The following is a 16,351-nucleotide window of genomic DNA, read 5'->3' on the forward strand; positions in this document are numbered from 1 at the left end:
TCTTTGTGGAGAACCTCTTCAGGAGGTACGTGATGTGTGGAGAGTGGGTGGATTGTTATTGCAGTTGTGTGAAGGTGCTTCTCATTCATGCATCGTAGCAGTCGAGTGTTAGCATGAAGCAGCCAGCAGCTAAAAACACACAACAACTGTTACTTAAAGGTCACTCTCATTTTAAACATCAGTCTCAGTTCTGAAGCACATCTCTGTGATCGTATGGAAACCCCCCCCCCCCCCCCCGGATAAAGCAGAGAAACGAGGCCTCGTTTTCAGACCCGAGCATTCACTCACCCTCAGAACAAAGACTGGAAACAGGGTTTCAGTTGATGCTGATAGGATGAATCCGCTGTGGTAAAGTGTGCACTTGTTAAAGGTTTAGCTGATCCCATGTTTCATTTCTCCTGCAGTGGGAAAATGCCGGAGGTGGACTACGCTGTTCTCAGCGAGTGGTTTGATTGGATTACAGCCAACGTCTCCATTCCTGTTGATCTCATTGGTGAGAAAAGAAGAAGAATCCCAAACAAAAGCTGCTTACAGACATCGTGAATGTGACAAGAGCATTCAGTGTTTGTAGTTCATGTTAGATCAGCATTAAAGCACATTTTCACTGCAGTCCCTGCAAGACTGCTCCACGAAGGCTCAATCATGCATCCCTAAAGCCCCGACTTGTCTCAGTCTTGGCTAATTATAGACTTCAACCTTCCTTTGAGTTCAGAAACTCTCCACAGTTGTTGTAACGAGCTCTGTGAGTCAGGATTTAGACTTCCTCATACTGCAGAATCATAAAGGTTTTAAGGATCTTCAGACACTGTTGATGTGAAAGGAATGCTTCGAATGATCTGATAGAGTCCAGCTGACTGATGGAAGGAGGATTCCCATGGTATTATTGTGTGTCTTTGTCTTACAGTGTAAAGCTGCCTGGGCCGGCTGCTGTTGTGATTTGGTGCTGTTTAAATAAACCTCAGCTGAATGTTCCTCACACACAACACTTAGTCGTGGAACTCCACAGGGTTCTGTGATGGGACATTCGTGCTTCTGTTAGGCAGTCTCACTGTGTGTGTTTCCACTGCTGTGCATATTCATTTATGAAGCCTGGTGATGCAGATCAGCTGGCCAGTAAAATTATGTAATAATTACTGGAGCAGTAACACATTTTTCCCTGTCTGCAGTTTACCTGCAGACGTCTCCTCAGACCTGCCATGAGAGGTTAAAGCAGAGATGCAGAGAAGAGGAGAAAGTCATTCCACTGGTGAGGAAACAGCAAATGTCAAAGTTCATTAAACAAACAGTGAATCAGGTTTACAGACGTCTGAAAACTGCACTTGAATCTGAAGTCATTTCCTGCTCATGGTGAAAAAGGTTTAGCATGGCCTTTTTAAGGAGGCTGAGGCTAATGATACGACACCCACGCTCATCTCCATCCACCTGTGACTTCACTGCATAATCACTAACCGATGGCAGTGAGCCCAGTGTAGTGACATCAGCACTTACACCTCACCACACACATCAGGAGTGGTTACAGCAGTCAGTATGTCACCACCTGTGTCTGTGTGTCTGTCCCCCCCCAGGAGTACCTAGAGTCCATTCACCAGCTGTATGAGGAGTGGCTCATCCAGCGGACCTCCTCCCCCCTCCCTGCTCCTGTGTTGGTGAGTCATATTTCCTCTGTGATGCTGTGTATGCAGCATACATGCAGACCAATCACACATGAAGTGAATAGCACATCATTGTTTTTTGGGAACCCTTGAGCATTCATTCATTTGGACGTCACTTTGACTCCAAACGTTGAACGTTGTTGCTGACAGAGCAGACCTGAGAACAGCGACAGGACAGCGCAGCCTTCCACACTCAGAAACATGACAGAGGCCAAGGCATGGACCCAGGGTGCACCCTCCCCAGGTCTGATCGACTGATAGTTTCAGCTCGTGATGCAGTGCTGTGAAAAAGTGTGTGTGACTTTATTTTGCACATTTGTCACACTTTGATGTTTCAGAGCATCAAAAGAATCTTAATGTTATTGGATTCAACTCACTGTCATTGTGCACACAACGAAATGATGGTTCCAGATCACTCATACAGAGACGAGCATCTGCGGTCATGCAGCCAGAGTCCGGCACTACCTTTAGCGCAGGGACAGGGGCTCGAACCTGCAACCCCTCTGGCTGCAAGGCGAGCACCTACCCACTGCTCCACTACATCCACTATGCACCAATAACCTGAGAAGATATGATAGATGTGTCTCTGCTTCAACACACCTGAGTCAAATACAGAAGTCATTAGCAGGACTCTGGAGAACTTGACTGCATACTGAGGAGGTCATTCAGCCATTTGATTCAGGTGTGTTGGATCAGGGACACATCTAAAACCTGCAGGACACCGGGCCACGAGGCCTGGAGTTGAGGATCCCTGTTGTAGGGTCTTTACCTTACCACAGTTCCTCTCTTCACATCCTGTCTGATGGTTACATTTCCTCTTTTTTAGCTTCTGCGCTGTCACCCCAAAGTAAAAAATGAAAAAAGTTATTAGTAGTTAAGAGTGCCACTCAGCATGGTGCCGATGAGCTCTGTTTTATCAGGTGTTGGTTTTTCCTCGTAGGTTTGCTGTGTTATGGGTTGTTTCATATTCCTAAAAATTACAGTTGTTTTTATTAATAGGTTCACGCTGCTGTTGCTGTTCTCCATGTAGCTCTCTGTTATGTGCACCTTTAGTGCGACTCTCATTTCATTCCTCAGCCCACAAACTCCTGCACTGCTGGAGTTCAAACTCGGCGCCCTCCATTCATCATTTCTCCAGTCACACCGGTGCCGACTCGGCTTATCTCGATAAGCTGATAAACTCATCACCCAGTTGTCTGGGATCTTTTAAATGCAGCGAATGGGCCCCTGATCTGTTTCTGATATTTAGAATAGATGCACTTGTGTTGGCAGGTGATTCCTGCTGACCACAGCCTGCAAAGGATGCTGCACCAGTACGAAGAAAACCGGGACAAGATCCTAGCAGCTGGCTACCCCTGATTCCCAAACACACAACTGGATACAAACACATTCCTGCACGGACACAGGTGGGCACAGTTATGCAACCTTAAGAGTTCCAAAAAGCTCTAAGACTTCAGCCAGTCCTGTTCATAAAGGCCAGAGTCAGTTTAATGGCAGATATTCCCGGAACAATATTTCCACGTTTCCATTCGTACCTACTCAGCGCGGGTCGACTCACCACGGTCTTGTTTTGTTTCCAATTCATCTGAGTATCACCTCAATGTGGGTAGAGTCAATATAGCATTGCAGGCAGGCCAGTTTAATATCATCATCATCATCATGGATGAAGGATGAATGGATGAAGGTTATCGTTAAGTATAACCCTATACCCCCTGAACATGTCATAATCAGCTCAGCGTACTTCAATAGTGCCGTCGTTCGAGGACTTCTGGCAACAGTTACCATAACAACACTATGTTGGTTGTGAAGTGCAGTTTCTCGGCTTTCTGAAACCGTTTGAATTTTTCCGATAGAACAAACGGTCGCGTTATTACGGTAACTCAAAGTTCCTTTGATCAGCCGCCTCAGCGCTCGGTGTTAATCAGCTGTTCTGTTCACGGCTGGTAGGGGCAGGTAACGGTGCTTGAGCGGTGATCACCCGGCAGTATAGGCTTATAATTATAATATGTATGCTGTGTGTTTCAGATGGCTCTCATGCTGCAAACTGTCAGTCTGGGCATTCAGCCTGTGCTTTGTGCCTCCAGTTTCTTGCTGTCGGGTTTTAAAATGGCACGCTGATTCTGGTGAAGGAGTCGCTCTCATGACTCCACTACTGACAACACTCCCTGGCCAATCAGTGGCATGCTGTTCTTCTGCATCACATTTTTTGGAGCGCTTGGCTGAGTGAGTACTAAAGAAGTACCAGGTACTAATGGAAATCCCTACAAACCGTGCCGAGTCGAGTTGAGCGGCGCTGAGTAGGTACTCATGGAAACACGGCATTAGATTGATGTACTCACCTGTACTGCAGAAAATGCTCAGAAAGGAACAAATAAATGTTCTTTCAGGCTGTTCTGTGGTTCAGATACTTACACTGATGTTCTGAACAAAGCACACCTGCACAGTGGGATTGAAGTTCAGCTTTAATTCGAGGGTTTTTCAAACGATGTGCACGAACTTACAGCCATCGGTGCACACCTTGTTGTCTGTGACAAATGAAGCAGCCATAATATCTGAAGGGGAGTCAGAGTACTGGATTTGTACTTTGTAGCTTTTCACTGTACTTTTAATGTCGTTTTAAACATGAGGCACAAATACAGCTGTTAGAGAAACATCAGCGTCACAGGTACAGAGGATGAGTGCACCGAGCAGCTCAGCCACACCAAGAGACCTGAAAGAGGACGGCAACACAATCGTTTCCATGGTTACAAAAACCCACTTCACTACACCTGACCCACAGTGCTGAGGATGGAGCAGCCAAAGTGTCCAATCACGAAGCTTTACAACAACCACTGAGCGCGCTCGAGAGCAGGAAGGTCAGATTAGACTAAGCTGAAAGCATACCCCACTACCTGCAGAAGATGGCGGAGGCAGCATTAGGGCACGGGCATGCATCGTGATGATGATGATGAAGCTGTGACACACTGTCTGCTCACATTGAGCCACATGCTACAGAAGCCATCAGACTTCAGTGACCCAAAACAACACAAGAGCTGCTCCAGGTAAAGAGCTGGGAAGCTGAAGGTGGCTGCAGGAAAGGCCTGCAGAGCCTCAGGTGACGTCCTCGGAGTCCAGTCTTCAGACCCCTTCAGAGGAAGGGATCTGAAGACTGTCAGGAACAGCTGTGGGCCGTCCATCTCAGCTCATCAAATCAAAAAACTTCCCACCTGACAGTTACAGATTAGCCTGAAATCAGTGCTGTGGGAAAGCTACCGTTCCTTAACGGGAATCATGCTAAGTCTCAGGTCCCTCCGCTTTCATTTTCTCAGAAACTGTGAGGGATGAAGGTGGGCTGTTTGAAGCTGCCTGAGCTCATCCTTCAAATGGTTTGGGGCAAAGGTGTAGTTGGGCTCAGAGCGTGGGCTCAGGAGTGCAGCTCCAGCTGACATAATGACGGATGCTTGAAGTCCCTAAAGTGTTTGTGTGTCTGTTCTCTGGCAGCAGATTTGGAACCACAGGTTTGCTGGGTTTGTTTACAGCTTCGGTCCAACCTTCATCCCTTGAAATCCTTTTTTTGATCGCAGGGATCTGAAATGTTTCAGTTCTTATGAAGCAGCATATCTTTGCCCTGGAATGACCCCCCCACCCCCAGCTGCAGACACACACTCTGCATTTATATGAGGATTTAGTTCTTTCTCTTTTTTTGCAGGGAGCGGACCAAGACTGTCCTGAATGGACTGAAATATTATTTTACTGAAGGAACTGTGACTCCTGGTATTGTATGAATAACTAATAAATTCTGCAGTCCTGTGGGAAAGAATTGCTTCTCTTGTGTGAGTCACTTCAGGCCCTGAAAGCTGCAGGGCAGCCGGGCGGCCTGCTGTTCACTGCAGATCATTCCTCTGCCTTTGTCCCGTCTCTGCTCTGCTAACTCAATAAAGGTGCATTTGATTGGCTGACTGAGCCAATCATAATATGGAATTTTATGAAATGAATTTTATGACCTCCCACGAGTGAGTGGATGTACAGATGGATGTTCCCATCGAGTGTTAATGAACTTGTGACACTGAGGGTGAAGGATGATCGAGGCTCGCTGGAGGTTACCGCCATCGTGGCCCATTGGACGGATGCAGCTCTTGACTCAGGATTTCTCAGCTGGATGTTCAGGAGGATACCGGGCTATGACTTTGTATCATTGGGTCACACTAAGTTTTATTATGGGCCTCCAGTAACAGTGTGAGGAATCTTGAAGTCATATTTGATCAGGATATGTCTTTCAGCCCACACATTAAACAAATATGAAGGACTGCCTTTGTTCATTTATACTCCACTCTGCATTTAATCATTCATTGTTATTAATCTCTGCCCCCCCCCCCCCCCCCCCCCCCCCTCAGCAGATGACCCCCCCTCCCTGAGCCTGGTTCTGCTGGAGGTTTCTTCCTGTTAAAGGGAGTTTTTCCTTCCCACTGTCACCAAGTGCTGCTTATAGGGGGTCGTTTTGACTGTTGGGTTTTCTCTGTATTATTGTAGGGTCTTTACCTACAATACAGAGTGCCTTGAGGCGACTGTTGTGATTTGGTGCTATATAAATAAATTGAACTGAATGAACTCTATATCATAGTCCCATAACAGCTGGTTGAACACGTGTTTTTGGAAAAATCATTTCCAGCCCAAGCAGATGCAGAAAGGTGATCGCTGCCTGAAGTAGCCTTAGAAAGCTGCCTGAGCTCATCCTTCAAATGGTTTGGGGCAAAGGTGTAGTTGGGCTCAGAGCGTGGCCTCAGGAGTGCAGCTCCAGCTGACATAATGACGGATGCTTGAAGTCCCTAAAATGTTTGTGTGTCTGATCTCTGGCAGCAGATTTGGAACCACAGTTTTGCTGAAAGGGGACTCCTGTGGTCCAGGACAGCGAGCTAAAAACAACTCAGACTGATGCTGAAAAGCTCATTCATGCATTTATTACTTCTAGGCTGGACTATTGTAATTCATTATTATCAGGCTGTCCTAAAAGCTCCCTGAAATAATAAATATGCTGCAGTGGCAGACCAGGATTAGCCAGATTCAGTTCAATTCAATTTTATTTATATAGCACCAAATCACACCAGTCGCCTCAAGGCGCTTTGTATTGTGGGTAAAGACCCTACAATAATACAGAGAAAACCCAACAGTCAAAACGACCAGGAAATTAGAGGTCATCCAGGCCTTAATGTCTTTAAGACATTCCTGCAGCTTAACTAATTGATGTGTGTCATCTGGCTTCATTGATAGGTAAAGCTGAGTATCATCTGCATAACAATGAAAATTGATGCAGTGCTTTCTAATAATACTGCCTAAGGGAAGCATGTATAATGTAAATAAAATTGGTCCTAGCACAGAACCCTGTGGAACTCCATAATTAACCTTAGTGTGTGAAGAAGACTCCCCATTTACATGAACAAATTGGAGTCTATGAGATAATATGATTCAAACCACTGCAGTGCAGTACCTTTAATACCTATAGTATGCTCTAATCTCTGTAATAAAATGTTATGGTCAACAGTATCAAAAGCTGCACTGAGGTCCAACAGGACAAGAACAGAGATGAGTCCACTGTCAGAGGCTGTAAGAAGATCATTTGTAACCTTCACTAATGCTGTTTCTGTACTGTGATGAATTCTGAAACCTGACTGAAACTCTTCAAATAAACCGTTCCTCTGCAGATGATCAGTTAGCTGTTTTACAACTACTCTTTCAAGAGTCTTTGAGAGAAAAGGAAGGTTGGAGATTGGCCTATAATTAGCTAAGACAGCTGGGTCAGTGATGGCTTTTTAAGTAGAGGTTTAATTACAGCCACCTTGAAGGTCTGTGGTACACAGCCAACTAATAAAGACTGATTGATCATTTTTAAGATGGAAGCATCAATAATTGGAAAGACTTCTTTGAACAGTCTAGTAGGAATGGGATCTAACAAACATGTTGCTGGTTTGGAGGAAGTAACTATTGAAGTTAACTCTGAAAGATCAACTGGAGCCAAAGAGTCTAACAAATACCAGCAGTGCTGAAAGCAGCCGAACATGAAGAATAATCTTTGAGATGGTTATGAATAATTTTTTCTCTAATGTCTAAAATTTTATTTGTAAAGAAATCCATGAAGTCACTACTAGTTAACGTGAAAGGAATACTCTGCTCTACAGAGCTCTGACTCTTTGTCAGCCTGGCTACAGTGCTGAAAACAAACCTGGGGTTGTTCTTATTTTCTTCAATTAATGATGAATAGTAAGATGTCCTAGCTTTATGGAGGGCTTTTTTATAGAGCAACAAACTCTTTTTCCAGGCTAAATGAGCATCTTCTAATTTAGTGAGACACCATTCCCTCTCCAGCTTTCGGGTTATCTGCTTTAAGCTGTGCTTTTGTGAATTATACCACGGAGTCAGGCACTTCTGATTTGAAGCTTTCCTTTTCAGAGGAGCCACAGTATCCAAAGTTATACGCAGTGAGGATGTAAAACTATTGACGAGATAATCGACCTCACTGGGAGCAGAGTTTAGGTAGCTGCTCTGTACTGTGTTGGCACTGAAGAGCATAATAATGAAGGAATTAGATCCTTAAACTTAGTTACAGCACTTTCAGAAAGACTTCTACTGTAATAAAACTTATTCCCCACTGCTGTGTAATCCATTAAAGTAAATGTAAATGTTACTAAGAAATGATCAGACAGGAGGGGGCTTTCAGGGAATACTGTTAGGTCTTCAGTTTCTATGCCATATGTTAGGACAAGATCCAGAGTATGATTAAAGTGGTGGGTGGGCTCCTTTACATTTTGAGAGAAGCCAACTGAATCTAACAATAGATAAATGCAGTGTTGAGGCTGTCATTCTCAGCATCTACATGGATGTTAAAATCACCCACTATAATGATTTTATCTGAACTGAGCACTAAATCAGATAAAAAGTCTGAGATGTGCCCATGGCTGAACAGTGCAGCAATTCAGGTGGACGAGAGGCGATTAAATATGGAATATATTTAATATACATGTTTTAGCTTTGCATCTCTCTCTGTGTGGAGTTCGCATGTTCTTCCAGTATCTGCGTGGGCTTCCTCCCACAGTCCAAAGACCTGCACTTATTGGGGTTAGGTTGCCCACAGGTGTGAATGTGAGTATGGATGTTATCTGTTTCTCTGTGTTGGCCCTGTGACAGGCTGGTGACCTGTACAGGTGTACCCTGCCTCTCGACCTGTGTCAGCTGGGATAGGCTCCAGCCCCCCGCGACCCTGAACAGGATAAGTGGAAGTGAAAAAATTCTGTGCATCAAAATTAAGGAGTGAATAAACCAAAGCTGTCTTCAACTGTGTGGTGAAAAACTATTTTTCACACTTAGACTTTTTCTAGTCTGCGTTCATCTGGCGGTTTGTTACTCGTCCTAACGAGGGTTAATCTATATGCTCTGACTTAGGCTTAGTTAAGTTTAACTAGTACATCTCAAGGCTGGATTCATGTAATAATAGTGAATGAATCTGCATGCTGTCAGTTTTCTTCACAGGCATCAGCACTGGTAAATATAGAGGAAACGCACTGCTCAGAGTAAATGAGAGTCCTGTGATGAGGTCTCATCTTTTTAATAAAGCATGATTATTTATTGATAAGCTTAGCATGGGTGACATTATATGGCAGTTTAATAGCATACCAAAAGTGTATAGCCATGACCCAGACCCCAGTCAGTATCTGAACTGAACCGTGCTGCTCATGAGGAGCATTCACATTATGGAGTCCCTCCTTTATGAGAGCACACTGGGATGATCCACCAAGTAGCTCAGCTTCCATCTCAGCCTTATTTTCGGCTTCGGAGCGCTCCTGCTCAACTGGAACTGAAGAGTTACAAACATCTGGATTCATCCCAACAGCTTTGTAAGGAGAACATGAACATGTTCACACAAAAATAACTTTCATAACTATTCTGATTTTGAGAGTGTCTTCAATGATGCAGTGGTTAACATACTCACTTACCAAGCAAAAGGTTACTGGTTCAATTCCGCTGAAGACACAAATCCCCCAGGAAGGGCATCCTACTGTGGTGCCCCCTTGTGGCAAATAAGTTAGTTTTATAATGATTCAGATTCTTCCAGCATGTGAATAAAACATCATCACAATGGAGTCTGCTGCATTATAACTGATTTAATACAGAAAGTCTAAGCAAATGGACACTGAACACATTCCTGTTTCTAAGCTGAGGGAGAAAATTCATATTCATATATAAAAGGCACAGTGTAACAGTTAAAAGGACATCTGGTGCCAAGAAAAGGCCTCAGATTCAGGTCCTGGTGGCAAATCGACAGCCAAAATTAGCTGCAATAAAAAAAACAAAAACAGTCATTTGGCTAATTAAAAATCTATCTGCAGTGTTTCTAAAGTACTGGGAAGCAGCAGGATTCCCATCACTGTGTGTCCTGTTGTTACTTTATGCAGCTGGAAAAGCAGGATGTTTAAAGGTGAGCCTGAAAATATCAACATCTACATTGTCCAACTATAACAAAGCTATGCTCGTCCTCTGCTGGACCAGCATCCTCACATCCAGCAGCTTCTGCTTCCTGCTGACTGCTGCCATCTGTCTGACAGTCCTGACATTCCCGGCAATCCTGACATTCCCGGCAATCCTGATATTCTCGGCAGTCCTGACATTCCCGGCAATCCTGACATTCCTGGCAGTCTGTCAGCAGCGTACGGCTGCCGCAGGCTTGGGCTGCTGCTCGCTCACCCCTGCTGGATCACACTGTGGCGGTCTGGGTGCTCGCACCATCACCATGACCCGAGTTGTGGACCTTTTTCCAGCACTTGCTTCCTGAGGTTTTTCTTCTTTCTCTCTCTCTCTGCACTTGATTTTCGTGCTTTTTTCCTCCTGTCTTTGTTTGTGTCGTCTCCTTCTTTCCTGTTGCCTCATGTTTGTTTCCTCTACGCAGAGTTGTCCCATCCTCTCTGCCAGCTCTCTCAGCTCCTGCTCCTCATCCACGGAGCTCTGGGTGGAAAACTCGGACTCGAGCTGACTCTCGTTTCTGGGCTCTGTGAAAATCAGTGTGTTTCAGTCACATGCTCGATGTTTTAGTTCTTCAGCAACAAGTTTATTCCAGAAGCAAAAACAGCCTCACGTTTGGGAACCCTTAGAGCAAAGTACATCTTTAGATGTTTTTCAAATTAAAAACAGACATATATAAAGGACTCCTCGTGCACTTCAAGTTTGGAGATGTTTGCACAGCAGGTCTGAGACCCTCTACAGTGTAACAGGAAATAGTTTTTGAAATTCCCTTTCACAGTTTGTGTCCTACATCACAGAGTCAAGCTGAGTGCATTCATTAGAACAAAAATGTAGATTGGAATAATGTTTCTATTCTCATGTATTATTATTTATATTACTACATTAATATAGCAGGTTCAGTTAGCTTTACACAAAAATAGCAGGTAGAAACGTCCTCCAAAGAGCTACTTTTACTTTCTCACTTGGAGTACATTGTAGAACCTGTACTTTTTTACTTTACTTGACTAAAAAAGTTGAATCAGTACTTCAAATTTTACTAGATTCTTTCTTTAACACAAGTATCTGTACTTCTACTTAAGTACAGAATGTCAGTAACTTTTGCCACCTCTCGCTGCGGGACATAAACATGAGCATGGTGTCCAGAGCGCCACACACTTTACCGACGTCCTGTGCTGTATACCTACTAATGTGTCAGGGCTCTGCTCATCGTGACACTGCAGTCACAAGTGACCAGTTTTATCCACTCATCAGTGCCTGCTCAGGCACACTAATGTCAGGATGTGGGGAGATAAACTGTTGTTGGGATCTGAGTCCTTACTGGGGAGCAAGAGCAATTCCCCATTAGCAGAAACTCCTCAGTTACATCAGTGAACGTTACCTGAATGTTCTTTATGATGGAAACTGTGTGTTGTGTGGTGTGTGTGTGTTTTACCAGTGTTCTGCTGTGCCCGGGCCAAAGGCTCCTCTGTGGGCTGAGGCTCTCCAGGCTTCTGCTCTTTGGATCCAGCTCTGAGTGTGAGGTGCAGGGAAATGGCCTGAGGGCCACTGAGCCCATCCTCAGCTCTGCTTCTATCAGAGCTGTTAAAGCTGCAGCTAACACTGTCTCCACTGTTGCTGTCCTCACAATGTCTGCTGCTCCTGATGTTATCATAGGTTTCTTTAGTCTTGCTGTCATCATTCCTGCTGAGGGTGGTTGCTGCCGCAGCAGCTTTGGGATTTTTAAGGCAGTCTCTCTTAGGGAGGTCAGTGGTGCAAACAACTTTACTGTTACTCGTGCTGCTGTGTGCCTTGTGAGGCTTGTCTGGAAGCAGGGGGCGGCCCCTGATGGCCAGGTCAGGGTAGGTCCTCTGCATCTCCATAATAGACTGGTCTACACTGCAGAGGTGGTAATGTTGAGACTTAGACGGGGGGTCCACTACAAGCCTGGTGTCAAAGTACAGTACCTGCAAAAATAAACATCTGATTTAATACAGGCTGGCTTGTTAATGCTCAATATGTTTGCTAACCTGGGTGTAGTCCATACACTACAAGCCACATACACATTCATACAACTTTATGCACTAAGTGCTTCTGTGTGTCAGCAAAATGTCTGAACCACCTGAGAAGCTGCAGCTCTACTCTGAGGAGGCCCCTCCTGGATGGCTGAGCCCAGAAACACTACAGCTCATTTCTGCTACTTGTATCTGAGATCTTATTTTTACAGTCAATACTTGCCTCTCCCTTCACCATTATGGATCATCCACTCATCCTTGATGCCGCTGTCCAGCTGCAGCCTGCATCACTATGACAGGAATGCCGCCTCTGGTAAGAGTAGAGGACGGAGAATCTATGGGAAGTACTGACAGGGACTAGAAAGAGAGAGCAGATTTCTCCCATATTGGCTTCTCTTCATTGGCTCCCTGTTAAATCTACAATAGAATTTAAAATCCTTCTCCTCACATACAAGGTCTGAATAATCAGGCTCCATCTTATCTCAAAGACCTCATAGTATCATATCACCCCAACAGAGCACTTCGCTCTCAGACTGCTGGCTACTTGTGGTTCCTAGGATACTTAAGAGTAGAATGGGAGGCAGAGCCTTCAGCTTTCAGGCGCCTCTTCTGTGGAACCAGCTTCCAGCTTGGATTCAGGAGACTTAAACAGGAGTTTTTCCTTCCCACTGTCACCCAAGTGCTGCTCATCGGGGGTCATTTGGACTGTTGGGTTTCTCTGTATTACTGTAGGGTCTTTACCCACAATACAAAGCGCCTTGAGGTGACTGTTGTGATTTGGTGCTTTATAATAAAATAAAATTGAACTGAACTTCCATAAGTTTGACTACTGGAAGCAGGCTTTACATACGTGAGGTTTATCCTGATTTTTGTAAACACTCCTCAGCAGCCTTCATTCATAAATGAAGTGAACTGATTAAATCTTAGTTTATCTTTTTAATTTCATTGTTAGACAACAACAAAATCATATGCATATTGTTAGTTAATAGTTGTTTATATACAATATTATCTACATGGCTATTTTAAACTCATAATTAGAATAGAATAGAACACTTGTTTTAAAGCATGTATAAAATAGTGTGTATGGTAACCCTGTCTCTCCAGTGTTGTTTTCACTTGTTTAACTGTGAGCTGTTTGTCCCAAGAATAGTTGGTCAGTTCTAGGAACAGGTTGAGGTTTAGGTTCAAATATGAGGCAGGCAGAAAGCTCAAACACAGGAAGATGATATTCGTTTCTCTGTAGTGGCTGCTTGCTACCATGTTTTCATTTTATTTCTTCTCCATCTCCATCCAGCCTACCTCTTTTTTATCCAACTCGTTCGTCTTCTTTCCTCCTCATCTTCTGTTTGTGCTGGTTGCTGTCTGGTTTTCCCTGCATTCAGGCACTTTTATAGGTTGGAACTCGTCTCTGAAGAACCTCCAGCCACCTCTGCATTGTAAGACAATAACTGTCACATGGAAGTCATGAAATGAAACCACGCTGCTATGAACTCTGACATGAACGCTGCCATTCATCTCCAAAGACATATTAGCAGTGAGCCACTCTGAGAGAGAGAAGAACAAACTGAGAAGACTAAACTATTAAACACAACCTAAAAATTACAACCCAAACAGAACTCCAAAACAATAAACCACCAGTCCAGGACCATGACAAAAATCTTTAGACATTAGAGAAAAAATTATTCATAACCATCTCAAAGATTATTCTTCATGTTCGGCTGCTTTCAGCACTGCTGGTATTTGTTTTTAGACTCTTTTGCTCCAGTTGATCTTTCAGAGTTAACTTCAATAGTTACTTCCTCCAAACCAGCAACATGTTTGTTAGATCCCATTCCTACTAGACTGTTCAAAGAAGTCTTTCCAATTATTGATGCTTCAATCTAAAAATGATCAATCAGTCTTATTAGTTGGCTGTGTACCACAGACCTTCAAGGTGGCTGTAATTAAACCTCTACTTAAAAAGCCATCACTGACCCAGCTGTCTTAGCTAATTATAGGCCAATCTCCAACCTTCCTTTTCTCTCAAAGACTCTTGAAAGAGTAGTTGTAAAACAGCTAACTGATCATCTGCAGAGGAACGGTTTATTTGAAGAGTTTCAGTCAGGTTTCAGAATTCATCACAGTACAGAAACCAGCATTAGTGAAGGTTACAATGATCTTCTTAGTTGGATTCAGGAGACAGACACCCTCTCTATTTTTAAGATCAGGCTTAAAACTTTGCTTTTTGATCAAGCTTATAGTTAGGGCTGGATCAGGTGACCTTGAACCCTCCCTTAGTTATGCTGCTATAGGGCTAGTCTGCTGTGTGTGAGTGTGTGTGTGGGGTGTTTCCCATGATGCACTGTTTCTTTTCATTCACCTCTTTGACTGTTTATACTCCACTCCGCATTTAATCATTAGTTATTATTAATCTCTGTCTCTCCCCCCTCAGCAGATGACCCCCCCTCCCTGAGCCTGGTTCTGCTGCAGGTTTCTTCCTGTTAAGGGAGTTTTTTCCTTCCCACTGTCACCAAGTGCTGCTCATAGGGGGTCGTTTGGACTGTTGGGTTTTCTCTGTATTATTACTGTATAAAGAGCCAGGACTGGAGGACCTGACCTTCTGATTAGCAGACCACTGCCCTAGGTCAGGCTTGCTGATTTATCCTAGTGTCTTAAAAAAGAGCTATGTGATATAATAGTGAGCATAATTGATGAGGTTAATACATAGCTAACAATGCGGTGGAAACATGGTTGGATTATTTCTGATCATACCTGTGGTCCTAGCTGATCCTCCTGGAGTTCCAGGAAGTGGTAGCATTCCACCCTGGCCAACAGCAGCTCGAAACCAATAAGCATCGCTCTGTCCGGATTAGCATCCTCGCTGAGCTTGTACTCACTGTAATGCATCACACAGGAAAGATAATCCAAGAGACAAGTGATGAGAAGAGCACAACAAATGCTGCGGCCCACAAATGACAAAGCTAGATTGACAGGTGAGTTTTTGACCTCTTAATTAGCCAAACTGTCTTTGAGCTCCCAGAAATCTGTTCTGATCTGCAGTTCAAATCTGAACTCGGGTTTGCACCTCGTAATAAAAGCCTTCTCTAATCCTATGAAACTTATTTCCACTTTTACAGGCTGCTTTGTTTTGGATGGTTATAGTCCTTTTATCACCAAAACTAAGAATAAAAATGTCCTGAGGTTATTTTTTAAATGCTTTGCCTACCTATATATGTATATAAGTGCTCGTCTAACATTGGCACCCACTCACACGGATGCACTGGGGGCAACTCAGGTTTCGGTATCTTGCCCAAGAATACTTTGACATGCAGCCTGGAGTAGCTGGGGATCAATCCACCGACCTTCCGGTTGGTAGACGCCCCGCTCTACCTCCTGAGCCCCAGAGTGTGTTTGTCCTAACAAAGAGACAAGCTAGATGCTGGAGCTGTGAACATTCCTTGTGGCTTAATGTCTACAGGACCTGCTGTCATTGTGGTTCTTAACATTGTTTGGGGTCAGGATGAGGCACATAGCCAATAGAGGCCAGGACGGACTGTATGGTAGAGTTGCTGAAAACTGGCCCAAGACAGTAAACAAATGGCCCTGTAAATGTCTGAAAGAGATGCATAAAACAAACACAATTCGCCTGTTAGTAAAGAAATGATTATAATAAAATATGGTTATTAAAAAACTGTGAGCAGGTTATGATGTAAGCAGAAAACGTTTAAAAGATAAGCCCGTCGCTGTTCGTGTAACAGGAACTGCCAATAAGCAGATGTTAAAAGTGTTCCAGCTGTCGCGGTCAGACCGAAACTCTGTGAGAACACTGTAAACAGACACAGCTGGGACGGACACTGTCCCGGAAGCTTGGTGACATTTACAAGTCTCTCAGTAGGTGCGCATACTGTGGCGTTTCATGATTTAAGTGTGACGCTAAACAGCACACAGTGTGAAGTACCGTTCAGGACTATTGTACAGGAGACACGGAGGGCGAGAGAGAGAAAAGGAGAACAGAAAGAAAGCCTGTTTTAGACTGAGGAACCTTGAGCGTCTTGATTTATTTCTTCCAGGGCTGGACAAACAGATTGACGCACAGAGTTTCCAGCAGTTCGGCGGCTCTGATGAAGGCGGACAGGTGCTTCCTGAAGGCTGCGCCCTGCGCTCCGAAGCCCTCCGTTACAGCCTGGTAAAACGGGAACACGGTGAAAGTCCCCGTGGCTTCTGCCTCGTTCATCAGATACT

General features: G+C 44.3%; 2 protein-coding genes across 3 annotated transcripts in view; one reads left to right on the forward strand and one right to left on the reverse strand.

The window, feature by feature from the left end:
- Nucleotides 1–5,451, forward strand: part of tk2 (thymidine kinase 2) — a 7,391-nt gene extending 1,940 nt beyond the window's left edge. Inside the window, exons 6-11 of the mRNA XM_030725446.1 lie at nt 1–25; nt 405–493; nt 1,167–1,246; nt 1,566–1,646; nt 2,925–3,058; nt 5,341–5,451. The exon at nt 1–25 is cut by the window's left edge and continues 49 nt beyond it. Coding sequence (XP_030581306.1) covers nt 1–25; nt 405–493; nt 1,167–1,246; nt 1,566–1,646; nt 2,925–3,011 — 362 coding nt within the window. The 3' untranslated portion in view covers nt 3,012–3,058; nt 5,341–5,451. The remainder of the gene's footprint in view (nt 26–404; nt 494–1,166; nt 1,247–1,565; nt 1,647–2,924; nt 3,059–5,340) is intronic.
- A 3,793-nt stretch (nt 5,452–9,244) lies between these two features.
- LOC115777518 (uncharacterized) lies at nt 9,245–15,006 on the reverse strand. 2 transcript variants are annotated; one of them, XM_030725441.1, is made up of 5 exons: nt 14,882–15,006; nt 13,430–13,559; nt 12,354–12,440; nt 11,572–12,082; nt 9,245–10,666 (listed from the first exon to the last, which is right to left on the reverse strand). In XM_030725441.1, the coding sequence occupies exons 3-5, from the start codon at nt 12,366–12,368 to the stop codon at nt 10,320–10,322; spliced, it is 873 nt and encodes a 290-aa protein (XP_030581301.1). In that variant the 5' UTR covers nt 12,369–12,440; nt 13,430–13,559; nt 14,882–15,006; the 3' UTR covers nt 9,245–10,319. The 2 variants fall into 2 exon arrangements, with proteins under 2 accessions (XP_030581301.1, XP_030581303.1); XM_030725443.1 differs by lacking the exon at nt 12,354–12,440.
- Nucleotides 15,007–16,351: the final 1,345 nt, after the last annotated feature.

The sequence above is a fragment of the Archocentrus centrarchus genome, unplaced genomic scaffold, assembly GCF_007364275.1.
Source record: "Archocentrus centrarchus isolate MPI-CPG fArcCen1 unplaced genomic scaffold, fArcCen1 scaffold_55_ctg1, whole genome shotgun sequence".
NCBI lineage: Eukaryota > Metazoa > Chordata > Actinopteri > Cichliformes > Cichlidae > Archocentrus > Archocentrus centrarchus.